Source organism: Ailuropoda melanoleuca, chromosome 14, assembly GCF_002007445.2.
Source record: "Ailuropoda melanoleuca isolate Jingjing chromosome 14, ASM200744v2, whole genome shotgun sequence".
In the NCBI taxonomy this organism is placed as follows: Eukaryota; Metazoa; Chordata; class Mammalia; order Carnivora; family Ursidae; genus Ailuropoda; species Ailuropoda melanoleuca.
Window position 1 is genome coordinate 60,569,779 of NC_048231.1, and position 13,874 is coordinate 60,583,652.

Genomic DNA, 13,874 nt, shown 5'->3' on the forward strand with positions numbered 1-13,874 from the left:
ATCTATAGCATGAAGATGGAATATAGTAAGGGACTCTATTTTTTTCACTGTAAATTATGAAATTGCGGGACTTACTATTTACCCTAATGATATTATATCCTTTTAATCCTAGAGATGGCTCATGTCCATTCACATTGCATCAAGTTAGAAAACTAACAGGATCTGAGAGAGAAAATTTAATAAGAGCCTGTATGGGGAAGTCCACCCAGAATCATAGGGGGGAGAGGAATTGAAATCATGACAAGGGAGTTCTAGTCCTGGTTTTGCTCTTAAGTTAGAATATGACATTTATTAAATTACTTGCCTTTTTCAAGGCATGGTTCTCATCTGAAAGATGAAGATAATCTTATATGGTTGCTGTTTTTCTTGTTTTTTTGAGGGTTTGAAAAGACATATCTCACAGAATGAGGTTTTCTGTGAGCAGGGCTCACCGTCTGGCTTGAGCAAAAGTGGGGGCATGACTCTGGTTTTCACTGTGATTGGGCAGGGGTGAGGGGAAGGTGGAGGAGCACAAGGTGAGGACTCCCTTCCCATGGGCTAGAATTAGTGTGGCTTGAACTTCCTGCCTGTGCCAAAGATGTGCATCTGGGCCTTCATATTGGCTTGTGCAGGTGTGGGGCAAAACACTAAAGGTGAGCGAAGGGGCTTGACACCTGTCAGTCAAACATCCAAAATGGAGTCTGCCTCTTTCTTCCTCGGTTATTCCAAGTGGTATGTGAATGCTGGGAACATCCTCACACAGCCGTATGGCACACATGCATTTCTGTTGGGTATGTACCTAAGAGTGTAATTGCTCAGTGATGTGTTTGACTTTGGTAAAAGCTGCCAGAGAGTTTTCCGAAGTGATTGTACCCAATGGCACTCCACCTGGCGTCAGTTATGGCTGCAGCGCACTGTGGGTTCATCCGTTCTGAGTTGCAGGTCGTTTGGTTTGTTTCGAGTATTTCTGATGACAAATAGTGCTGCTGTAAACATTCAAGTGAAAGTTTGGTGTGATAGGTTTTCATTTCACTTGGGTAAATACCTAGATAGTTTTGGTTTTTAAACTCTAAATGTTCGTAGCTCTGCAACTTGAGAAGTTGTTTTGTTTTTTTGCTTTTAATCTTGTTTTTTCTACCTAGAACCAAGTAACCCTGCGAGGACTTGTACCACGCCTAGGCCGATATGTCATTGTCATCCATTTTTATCAACCAGCACACCCAACATTTCCCACACAGGTCTTTGTGGACGGAGGGCGGCTGTGGCCAGGTGAGCATCAGGGAGCAGGCTACATGCCTGGTTGGGCCTTGCAGGACCCTGACAGGCACTCCTCTCTCGCTCTGCCTCCAGGTGTCTTCCGTGCCTCTTTTTGTCCCCATGCGCTTGGCTGCCGGGACCAAGTCATTGCTGAAGATCAAGTTGAGTTTGACATCTCAAAGCCAGAGGTGGCTGTGACTGTGAAGGTTCCAGAAAGAAAGTCCTTAGTATTGGTACGGTCTGCTTCTCCCTCAGCTTGCTCTTCATGTGCTTTCCTTGGTCCTCCATTCTCTGTGCCTGTTTGGCTTGTGACAGTAATTCCTCTAAGGAATTGAAGTCATATAGAAAAATGTTTAAATTTTATAGCTACCTTTTGAAAAAAAAAAAAAAAGCAGGTGACAAAGTCAAGGGAAATTGGAACAATGGGTAAGTGAATAGGAAGAAAAGACTCCCTGGCGGGAAGCTCTGGTGATGAGGGTCTCACTCTGCATCAGCCCCTCCTCACTCTTCACCTGACTGGTCTCTTCCTGAAGCATTTAATCTCCCTTTGTTCTTGAAACTTTCTTTTTTGGGCTTCCGTTGCTGCTTTCTCTCATTTTGTTCCCACTTTCTGTAGTGCTCCTTCAGGGATTTATCTTTTCTTTTGTCCATATATGGTGGCGTTCCCTTGGGTGTGATACTGAGCGCTCTTGTTCTGTCATTTCTCTTTGGATAACATCACCTGTATGGGTTGATTCTGTTCTCTCTTGTGGGGGAATGACATCACGTCTCTGAATTCATCTCTGATATTTTCTGAGCTCTAGGCCCAGTGTGGGACCATCTACTGTGAATCTGCATAGCTGGGGACCTCATGAGTCCCTCAGACTTAAGCCTATTACCTGCACAACCCCAGGCATCCCCTACCCTGTTTGTTACCTTGGTTGATGGACTCAGGGTAACTCAATGCCTGTAAAGCCTTCCAGGGAGCCAGGTAGCATTGTCCAGGTCCTGCTGTGCGACCCTCTAGTTTCTTGCTCATGCATCCTTCTCTCTCCGAGGAGGCCATCTTCCTAGGGGACCGGGGCCTGACTTTATGCACTGTGTATCCCCTATGCCTAGGATACCACCCGGCACATGGTGCTTAGCAAATGGTTACTGACTGAATAGCATGTGAGCAGTGGGCTCTCTGTGAGCTATAAGTTGGTGACCAGTTGACAGAGACATCTGAAATTTCCTATAGCATTTGTTACTGGAGTAGTCTGATTGAAACAGGCACAGAGAGCTGAGCAGTGCTTTTAAAGACCAGGGCTACAGTTATTCATAACAGCGTTCTGATGTGATGTAAGCTTCAGGGCAAGCCATGGTATGCGTTTCCCCCATTGGTCCTGCCATTTTGGTTTGTTCATCTTTAAAAATACAAAATGTGACCTTTGGGGATCCAGGGTCATCCCAGGCATAGATCACATGGGGACCCGGCCCTCCTAACTGGTCTGATGACCCCTTAGCTGCCCTGTCCCCACCGAGCACTTGAGGCCGCTGCTTCTCTGAGCAGGTGTCCGAGGGGTCTGCCCAGCACACGCTATTTCTTACATAGGAACGTGGGTTGAACCTCTAACACTGGCTTCGGGTAGTTCTTGTGATTCTTTTCACATAAATGCTGTTTCATGTAGTGTTGGGCTTCACAATAAAGAATATTGATCTTAGTGAAGAGAAAGTATAATGAAGAGCCATAGGTGTGCCCTGCTGTTGGAAATCCAAAGCCATGCTGACAGGTTTCCTTTAGGTCCGCGTTCTAGTGGTGCCTGCGGAGAATTACGACTACCAAATACTTCACAAAAAGTCAGTGGACAAGTCATTTGAGTTTATCACCAATTGTGGAGGAAACAGTTTTTATATTGAGTAAGTATCACTTTGTGGGGCTTCTTCAGGCTCTCCCATCCGTGCTCAGAGCAAGGCCCAGGGTGGGGCTGGCCCTCGGGTCTGTCTCCTTCCTCCTGGGGCCCACGGGAGTGGCAGTGCGTCCTGGGTCCGGGGAGGGAGATGCTTTTCCTCTGCGTACACCACCCTGCACCAGACCTTGTGCTGCCTATTTGGGCAAGAGTATTGTCCTCAACTTCTATCCTGCCAGATGTTCACCCTCCAAGCTGGAATTCACAGGCTGCTCAGGAGTTTCTTGGCCTCTTTGCTGCATCCTGTTGTCCAACTCAGATTCCTAAAAGAGACCATTGGGTGCCCTCCACCAGGAAGCACATCAGCCTGGATTCGCCCTCTCCTTTGCCATCTGATTGTGTGGGGAGTGTCACAGAGAGGCGAACCGCCTTGTCCCCTCTCCCTGGATCCTCGAATTCCAAGAGCCTAGGACAGCCTTGAGTTTGGGCTCCTGCTCTTCTCTTCTGCAGACCCACCTGCCCCCTTGCAGGTTTCCGGAGGGACCTAGGAGCTCCAGGGGGCCCCAGTGGTCAGAAGTCTCCTGTATAGAAAATATTAAGAGTAAAGGCTCTGAATCCAACAGCTAGGGGTTTGAATGTCTGCTTGGCCAATCTGTAGCTCTGTGGCCTTGGACGTGTTGCTTAACTTCTAAAAGCCTCAGTTGCCTTATCTATGAAATGAGGCTTAGGCCTAACTGGTTGGATGGTGTGAGGTTAAGTGAGATGAAGGCAACACTTCTAACGCACAACATTCAATAGAAGTAGGCACTTTGCCGCTTCCTCCTCCCATTGTTATTGTTATTGGTGCATATACATCAAGGTATAATTTTTTTGTAACTGGTTTATTGAGATTAATTCACATACCATAGAATTCATCCTATAGGTAAATTTTCACCCTTTTATTTCAGCCCCAAAAGTTCCCACCCACCAGTCCTGGCATGTGTTCTGGAGTGGATGGATGGAAGGAAGGCTGGCTGTCACTGGTTGTGAATCCAGGGGTGGGGTATTCCCTCATTTCTTGCCAGACTCCACAGCCAGAGTCCCTCCCCCAAAACACCAGTTGGTGGAGCAAATGGGAAGGAGAAGGTTGGGATTTTACTGTGTGGCACACCTCCCGGGATAATGCCATGAACTGTTTTTGTCTTCACAGTCCCCAGATGGCCTCTGGATTCTGTAAGAACTCTGCCAGGTCCCTGGTGGCCCTTTACCACAAGGGAGCCCTGCCCTGTGAGTGCCACCCCACCGGGGCCATTGGCCGTCACTGCAGCGCAGAGGGCGGGCAGTGCCCGTGCCGGCCCAGTGTCGTTGGGCGGCAGTGTACACGCTGTCGGACGGGCTACTATGGATTCCCACACTGCAAGCGTAAGTGCACGTTCGGGGCGTCCGGGGCTGTCTCTGGTCCCAGGTGGGTGCTGCTCACCTAGGGTGGGCCTTCTTGAATCTCACTGTGCTGGGGACTCACCTGGGGATCTTGTGAAAATGCAGATTCTGATTCAGGAGGCCTGCGTGGGGCCCGAGAGTCTGCATTTCTTTTAATCACTCAGATAATGCCCATGCCAGTGGCCATGGACCACAGTCTGAATAGGTCGGTTCTAGAAGATAAACATTTGTGTTTCTTGTGCTATGTGACCCATGCATTTGGCAAAACAGATGAGTTTAAAGAGCCTTAAGCATGAAACTATTGGACAGCTCCATCCCTCTTCCTCGTGGAAGCCCCTTCAATCTTTGCAGCCTAACCAAACTTGACCGAAATAGGAGAGCCAAGGTCACAGGAGCATCATTCTTTCTGAGTGGGAAGCCTGGGGGCTTTTATCGAAGAACCATCCTGTGGCCTGAGACGGAGGGTCAGTACAGGCCACGGGGCGGCAGTGAGCAGTGCACCCGTGGTGCAAGCAGACTTTTCACCTGGAGACCAGCGTTTGCCTACCGAGGGTGCTGCTGCTGCATTATGCCCTGACCTTGAGCCCCGCTGCACTGAGGTCACGTGGAGCCCCTTCAGGGAGCCTGTAAGGAGAGGCCCCTCTGACAGATGAGAGGCATCTTGTTAGAATGGCATGGGACTACAGCTGGGTGGGTTCCTTTGAGTTCCTGTCCTGGCATCAGTGGGTCCAGCTGTGCCTTAGTCAGTGTTCGTACACTGTGTCTGCCATGAGCACTTGGTATCGTTGGTCTGGACCCCAAGAAACCTACCTTTCAGATCAGTCACACTCAATAATGCCATAATGAAGAAAAAGCAAGACATTTCTCCCAGGCCCTTTGGAAGCTTCTGGAAATGCTGACAGTTGGTGAAGTGCTGCTGGAGGCCGGGTGGCATCTCTCCCTTACACCATGTCTCTTTATTCCCTGGCCAGCATGCAGCTGCGGCCCACGCCTTTGTGAAGAGGTGACGGGGAAATGCCTCTGCCCTCCCCACACGGTCAGGCCCCAGTGTGACGTGTGTGACACCTATTCCTTCAGCTTCCATCCCCTGGCTGGCTGTGAAGGCTGCAACTGTTCCAGGAGGGGCACTGTTGGGGCTGCCACCCTGGAGTGCGACAGGGAACACGGGCAGTGCAGGTGAGGTCCTATTAGGGGAAGGGAGTATGTCCTCTACACATACCAGTCACCTTCCTTCCCGTGTCTCACAGGACGGCACTGTGCTTACCTCAGGGTGGAGCTCCCCAGCTTGGATGGGCTGTGGTGTGTGGAGAAACTAGGCCCCTCAGGCTTAGGGTAGAGTCCGGGCAGGTGGACGGCCAGGCGCCTGAGGTCATAAACAGCCTTGCCCATGCACTGCAGCGTTGTTCTCGGGGTGTCCCCTCTCTATGCATAATTTAGTTATCTTTTCTTCTACTGTGTCACCGTGTGGTGAGCACCTATCCATTGGTGTATTTGTTGAGGACAGTACGTGACAAAGTCTGAGGGCCTCAGGCCTGTTGTCCTCAGACAGGCAAGCTTGAAGGGGTGCTGGGGCCTCCATGGTGGGCCTTGGCTGGGGGGTGGGCAGGCAAGGGATGAAGGTATATGCTGGGGAGCCTGACCTGAGAGCAGGGCTGCCATCATGACTGACCGAGAGGCCCAGTGCACAACTGGTAAGGGACAGTGGCACACGTCGGCTCCCACAGACTCTGTGTTGCTAGGAGATTCGGCTCCGTGGGTTGAGCTCTGCGTGGGGAACTAGAGGCCAATGTCACACAATAGCCGGTGATCAGCCTGATGTCAGCAGGACTGGGGAATGGCCTCAGAGGATACAGAATGGATCCAGTCTTCTAGGAGAAGAGGCTAGAGAGGGTCAGAGAGGGGGTTATGTGGGGGGAAACAGCCAGAGCTTCTGCATGGCCTGTACGGCAGTGTGCAGGAGCGAGGGTAAGGCTCACCACCCGCCCTACACTCCCCCCACCTATGGGGAGGAGATGTCTTGGGGTCTGTGTGGGTGATCTGGGTGTGACAGCCGGGGTGGGGGAGGCCATTGCTGCTGGTGGCAGGCGTCCATGACTCCGGCTGAAAGGCGGCTGTATTCATTTCCTGTGGCTGCCGTAACAACTTACCACAAACAGGATGACTTAAAGCAACAGACATTTCTTTTCTCATAGTCCTAACGGCTAAAGCCTGAAATCAAGGTGTTGACAGTGCCGTGCCCTTTCTAAAGTCTCTGGAAGACTGTTCCATGCTTTCCTCTTACCTCCTACTGTTGCCAGCAATCCTCGGGGTTGCTTGGCTTGTAGACGTGTCCCTCCAAGCTCTGCTCCACCATCCCATGGCTCCTCCTGGTGTGTCTCTGTCCTTACATGGCATTCTCTGTGTGTGTCTCTTCTTATAAGGACACCAGTCATATTGGATTAGGGCCCACCTTACTCCAGCATGACCTCAGCTTAGCTTGATTAGATCTGCAAACACCCTCTTTCCAAATAAGATCACCTTCTCAGATACTGCTGATTAGGACTTGAACACGTCTTTTTGGGGACAAAATTCTACTCTCTATTGCAGCAACGTGCACTTTTCCTAAGGAAGGACCCTTCACCACACCTGTAATTGTTGCCTGGGGGCCTCACAGCCCCTTTGTGCTACAGGAAAGGAAGCTGAGTGACAACTTGAGTCATGAAACATTCCAAGTCTTTAAAAGCACAGATGTGAGTCCGCCCTGACTCAGCTCAGTTGCTCATCCTTCTCAACCTGTGGGTCTACACTGAAGGCGATTTGCACAAAGGATTTTGAGGGACATCCAGAGTTGTTTCATCCTATTAGTTAAGAGATGCTAGGTTCTGTTCCATCCAGTGCTTAAGCTGTTCTCCGGATGGAAGTTAGGCTCTTAGCTCATTACCGAAGATGCTACACTGGGTCTTGAATTCACCCCTGGGCCCATGAAAACGTCCAGCTTATTCCAGTTAGTAACTGATGGAGGAAGACAGTGGCATCTGGGCTGAGGGCACAGAGCTGCAGGAATGCTTAAGACCGGAGATGCACCGTGCCCAGGAGACGCCTGCAGGCTCATGGCTGCAGAGGGTGGAAGAGTGGGCCGCCAAGAGAGCCTGTCTGTGCCCATCATGGCGCAGTCCACTGTATAGGAAGGAGAGAGAAAGACAAGATATGTGATCCTGTGACTTCGTTACTGACCTGGATTTGCCTCCCCAGGGAAAATGGCCTCCATTCCCTCTCTGTGAGCCCTCGGTCCAAAACAGTAGCTGGACAAATGGCAGAATCTTGTAGATTTGTCTATCATGCAGCCATGCTGCCTCATTTCAGCTGGGCTATTTGGTAGTCCTCTCGACATCTCCTCTCCTTACCTCTTCATTTCTCAGAGCTGTCTTTTTTTTCCTTCTGTTCTTTCATGGATGGGTATCACTTTCCATCTGGAGGCTATCAGCCCCACTATGCTTTTCATCTTGTTCTTTTCTATCTGTACCAGAGCCTTCCTCCCTCAAGTAGCGACAGTGCACTATTATTTTCCATCACTTCCTTACCACTGACCTCTCCCTTTTCATGTTCCCAGGGGTGCCGATCTCCCTTTCTTGAAAATCAAAGCCCTCTTAGAGACCGCAAACTGGTAGCCATTATAAACATTTGATACCAGAGCTCCAGAGTATTTGTAAATAAAATACGTGGCTCTCAATGGAAACATCCACGAGGATAAGGAGGATGAACTATTTCTTTTCAGGAAGCCAAGAGAGCTGCAGCAGCAAGGTCTGCCATCATGGGTGTGAAAAGGTGGTCACGGGAGAGTTAGAGCAGCAGTTGAAAGACAGTCAGCCAAGCCGGTCTGTTGCTGTTGAACCATGTCAGCAGCACCTCTGTCCAAAACACACACAAACATGGGGTGCCTGGGTGGCTCAGTCAGTTAAGTGTCTGACTCCTGATTTCAGCTCAGGTCATGGTCTCAGGGTCGTGAGACCGAACCCCACATTGGGCTCCGTGCTGGATGTGGAGCCTGCTTAAGATTCTCTTTTTCCCTCTCCCCCTGCCCCTCCCCCCTAAAAAATACACACACACACACACACACACATATAATAAAAAATAAATACAACACACACAAACATCCTGAGAGTTCCCCTAAGACATCTAGCAGAACAAAGGAAACCATAGAATTAGAACTGGCTTCAGAAAAGGAAATCCAGGATGTTATAAAAAAGGCAAACAGGGGCGCCTGGGTGGCACAGCAGTTAAGCGTCTGCCTTCGGCTCAGGGCGTGATCCCGGCGTTCTGGGATTGAGCCCCACATCAGGCTTCCTCTGCTATGAGCCTGCTTCTTCCTCTCCCACTCCCCCTGCGTGTTCCCTCTCTCGCTGGCTGTCTCTATCTCTGTCAAATAAATAAATAAAATCTTTAAAAAAAAAAAAAAGGCAAACAGATTGAATTAGGAATAAATGTTTGCATTTTAATATATTTGAAGAACAAATCAGAGGAAATAATTCAGTGTCTTTATGTGGAATTGGTTTGTGTGAACCCTTCAGCATAAAGAATAATCTGACAAAGATGCAAGACGAACAGAAGGGGAGGTCTTACCATTAAAATCCTCTGCTCATTCAAGAGGTATCATAGCAGGAATCTGGGTATAAAAAGGCTGAAAGAGGGGTGCCTGGGTGGCTCAGTCGGTTAAGTGTCTGCCTTTGGCTCAGGTCATGATCTCAGGTTCTGGGATGGAGCCCCCATATCAGCATCAGGTCCCTGCTCAGTGGGGCGTCTGCTTCTCCCTCTCTTTCTGCCTCACCCCCCACCCCGCTTTTGTGCAAGCTCTCCTCAAATAAATAAATAAAATCTTTAAAAAAAAAAGCCAAAAGAACAGGTTCCATTTGAACATCAGAATAAGCATTGCATAACCTGGAGGATGAAAAACTCAAGATGACCAGGAGAGGAAGATCAGTGAGCCTGCATGGGATGGTTAAGGGGGGGTGGTGGGGCTGGCAGAAGATGGAACCCGGGATTCTGTAGTGACCTCAATCACTTCTGCATGAAGAAACTGAAAGCCCTGAACACTGAAAACATTGCAGTACTCCCATACATAATTAAAATAAAAACAAAGCCACAAAAATAAGTGGAAGGCAGACCAGCAGAGTGCTGTTTTTCCATAATGACTACTTCAGTGTTTCTTTTGAAAGCAGAGCATACACGTGAGGAGCTTGGGGCTGGGATGGAGGTTTGGGAGGAGGTTAGAGTAATGGGGACCCCGAGGAGCAGGCGTGGACACACAGGAGGAAGCAGCAGGTGCGGGTTCTGCGGGGAAACTTTTGTTTAACTGTAGGAGGCAAAGGAACCAAGGAGACGGGGAAGCAGTTTTCAGGCGGGAGACAGACAAGAATTCTCTGTCTGAGAAATAATGGGAGAATTGTAAGAGGGAGTAACTGGTCAACAGAATACATTGCTGCAAACACCACCTCACACACAGTGTCCGAATACTGCTGCCGCAGACAAAGGAAATCAGGAATGCATTAAAAATTGTAAAAATGCATTGAGGTGCCATCTGTGATAGATACATAGATTTGTTACAGTCTCTTAGGTGGAAATTATAAGGGGTGTTTAACAAACTTTCACTAGCCAATGACAATTTGTTTTTCTTTTTTTTTTCATTTAAATTCCATTAGCCAACATATGGTGCATCATTAGTTTTTGTGTAGTGTTCAGTAATTCATTAGTTGCACATAACAATGACAATTCAGTAGACTGGAAAAGTACTAACTCAGGACCAAGGCATGCTGTCTAGTTTTGCCCAAACCCAAAGAAACATCAACAGGAATGGAATCTCATTGGCCCATATCACACCTAAACCAAGAGGTGAAATTGTTTATCTTGACATTACCAAAGAGACTGTAATAACCTGAGGGGGTGACTTATCTCTCCATGATCAAAGTAGATTTGTCATGAAAGGGCCCCAGCAGATAATGTGAGAAAAACTTTCAGTTTATTGTGACTACAAATTACACAAATTGCTTGTGGTAATTACACCGTTGATGCAGAAAAAGCTTTTGATTACCCAAACAGTGATCTTTAGAAAATATTAGAAGAAAGAATGTTCTTCCCCCACCCCCAAATGAAATTTCCTAATGAAAGTGAAGAATGTGTTTAGAGGAACCTAAAGTTTGTGTGAAAGAAGTGATCAAAGATATCTGGAGCTTGCAACAACAACAAAAAAAACCACATTCTTTCTCAGGGATACAGCAGACTCTCCAGTTGGATGGATTGTCACAGATCACAAAACCTAAAAATTGGAATTTTCAAATTTTATTTCACTGTTTATAGGTGTTCAAGTTTATCGTACTAAAAGAAAATGAAACTAATTAATCTACTTTAAAATAAGTTACAAAAATAATTGTAGCAATCCACAATATTCAGTCTCTACTTGATTAAAACTGGTGTTATTTTAGAGGCAATTGGGAATAAGTTTAGTTGGAGGCATAAAATTGAGTCCTCGACTCACCTTTGTCATAAACTAGCTAGAAGACTGGGCAAATTACTCTGCCTTCCTGGGTCTCAGTTTCCTAAGTCATTAAACGTTTGGTAAAATTATCTCTACCTTCCCACTTAAATTTAAAATTCTGTTCTATTTCCTCTTCCATCTCTGATTGTAAGACACAAAATATTGCAAAATTATATTGTACAGATGCCAAAAAGTCCATTATTTTGGCCAACGCTCGATTGAGGTCCTAAAGATGCTTATATTGATCAAGATTCTGCTTTTAATAGCAACACTAATTCAATCTGATAAAAGCCAATGAAAAAAGTACTTTTGCCTTGCTTTTAATAATGGAAGATATGTCATCGGGTCCTGTGAACAAACAAAAGGGCTAGAATGTCCTGAAGATTTTGTTAGTCGTTGACAGATACAAGAAGCCGGGAATCACTGCTTTAAAAAACGGGCATGATGCCGACCACTTTCAGGCTGTTTCAAGATCCACTAAAGGAGATGGCGATCCACCTGGATTTTCAGTGAGGCCACGTGTACAAATGGGCCTTTTCAGAAGAGCAGTAGCAAAAGGAACACCTTTTGAGGGGATGTCGATCTCTGAGAATCCTCACAGATTTACTCAATGTTTGTGTTAGGTGGAAAAATAAAATACCTGAAAAGGTCATAGACTTGGCATTCTCAGGACAAAATGCTTCCAGCTGTGGGCATAGTTCCATCAGCCCTGCCGACTTGGAGTAGCAATTCTTTTGTTGCACTTCATCAATTAATAGGAATGGTAAATTCCAGACAGTGTCAGGGGGCCACTGGACCACAGTGGTGAGCCAGGTGGATGGGGCTCCTGCCACGGGGATGGAGCTCAGAGTTCTTAACTACATTTTCTGTCTTTCTTCACCTTCCGTAACACCAGTGTCTTTCTCCATGTCTCTCTGAGTGATCACTCTGTGGCTATGTCCCTGGTTCAGTCTCCTGCAGACTGAGAGCATGTGTGGTGTGAGTTGGCACGAGGTTGCATGTGTCACGGCCGCTCACTGTCTGGGTGACCTGAGTACAGTCCTTCGCTCTATGCCTTCTTTCTTCATCTATAAAATAGAGATGCCGGAGGCACCTATCTCATCAAGTTCTTCAGAAGGTTAACCACGCTGTGCAGGAGACCTTAGAACAGTACCTGACACACACTAGCACCCAGTAAGTATTAACTATTATTACTATTCGCCAAGTACTTGGCTGTCTGCCTTCTTCCCTTGATACTTTGTGCCCCTGAAACCCCAACCATTCTCCTGGCTTCAACCACCCCCACTCCTGGATGATTCCAGATCCAGAGCTCTGGTCCTGACCCTTGATGACTAGCTTATCCCACCTTCATTGCAAATCAATTCAACCTGGGTTCTTTTATTGGCTTTACTTAGGGGACCTTCGACAAGTCCCCTAACCTCTTTGAGCACCTGTCCCTCACATGTATAATGAACTATTAGATGACCTTGAAGGGCCTTTACAACTCCAAAATTCTTCCGGCTCTGATTGCATAGCTGAAACCCATGTCCTTGTCTTGCCTTTCAAACCATTTCTCTCTTTCAATTTTTTGTTAAAATTCTATTTACTGATGACAGTCTTTTCCTGGGCCCCAAAGCCTGAAATCCTAGTACCATCTTAGAATCAACCCCTTTTCCCGACAGTTGATCAGGTGTCAAATTCTGGCAGGGTATGCATTATCCCCTTTCTTTCCATGTCTCTCTGCTCTCTGCTGCCACCTTGGTCAAGTTCTTTGACCCCCCTCATCTTTAAATGATATTGGTGGTCTCCTAATTGACCTTCCTTTTCCTGCTTTACTCATGCACTCATTCATTCATTCATTCATTCTTTTTTTTTTTTTGGCCCCTTAATTGAAAAGGAATATGCCAAGTACACAATTATCCTGCGATTTAAAAACCTCTTTTCCCCATAGTCTTGGCACTAATACATAGAACTATTAATCTAGTCTACAGGACTTGAGGCAATGTTGATAAATGCATATAGACTTATGATTTTATCTTCTCATTTTTTTTAACTAAGATGAAACATTTTTCTCAGTTACTGTGATTTTTAATTTTTACCTTAAATTCTATTTTGTCAGATACCAGTATGTTGTATTGCTCCAACTCTATCTAGCACCTGCTCCAGTTTGGGTTGTGCCTCATGCATCAGAGGTCACGGTCTGGCAGGGGAAGCTGTACTACCCACTAATGGCAATGTGGCATGGCCAGCGCCATGTTGTGTGTGGGCTGCCGTGGGGGCACCCGGGTCTGTCAGATGCCACTTCCATCACATCACTCTGCACAAGAACCTGTCTCAACTCCCTGTTAGGATAAAGACAGGCTTTCATGGTAATATGGCTCCACCTACCCTAACTTAAGCCTTTATTCAGCTTTCTTCTCTGGCTTGGTTTTCTTACTTTCTCTAAATACTTTACATATGTCCAGTTCTCCAGGTATCAGTTCTCTTCCCCGTCTTCTGTTACCCCCAAATTCTGCATATCCTTCAAGGATTATGTGTGAAAAGTACAAACTCCAAGAAGGACGAAGGCTTCTGTGAGTCCACAGGGACATCCTCCTCATCTCAGTGCCTCAAGCTCATCCCATTTCTCACATGATTACCTCACTTTCTGCATCTCTGTGTCCTGTGTTCTCAGTGACAATGTGCCAGGGTCAAGACCGACTTACTCTACTTTGTCCCCTCCTTGCTGCATCCCCTAACACAGGGATGTGTGTATAGGAAGCACTCAATGATTATGGAATGAATCGATGAATGCAGAAGGTAGACTTTGGATTCTAGATTACGACTGGAGTTGATGGGAGTGTGATATTAAGAGACCCACTGTA

General features: G+C 47.1%; 1 protein-coding gene across 5 annotated transcripts in view; it reads left to right on the top strand.

Annotated features, from left to right (window-relative positions):
* Positions 1-13,874, top strand: part of LAMA3 (laminin subunit alpha 3) — a 254,194-nt gene that overhangs the window by 147,960 nt on the left and 92,360 nt on the right. For 2 of the 5 annotated variants that reach the window (XM_034642115.1, XM_034642116.1), the window contains 5 exons: positions 1,122-1,248; positions 1,330-1,469; positions 2,999-3,114; positions 4,294-4,505; positions 5,495-5,699. In XM_034642115.1, the coding sequence (XP_034498006.1) occupies positions 1,122-1,248; positions 1,330-1,469; positions 2,999-3,114; positions 4,294-4,505; positions 5,495-5,699 (800 nt within the window). Of the gene's footprint in view, positions 1-1,121; positions 1,249-1,329; positions 1,470-2,987; positions 3,127-4,293; positions 4,506-5,494; positions 5,700-12,109; positions 12,499-13,874 lie in introns of those variants that run through there. The other 3 variants (XM_034642117.1, XR_004620111.1, XM_034642118.1) reach the window with 3 other exon arrangements.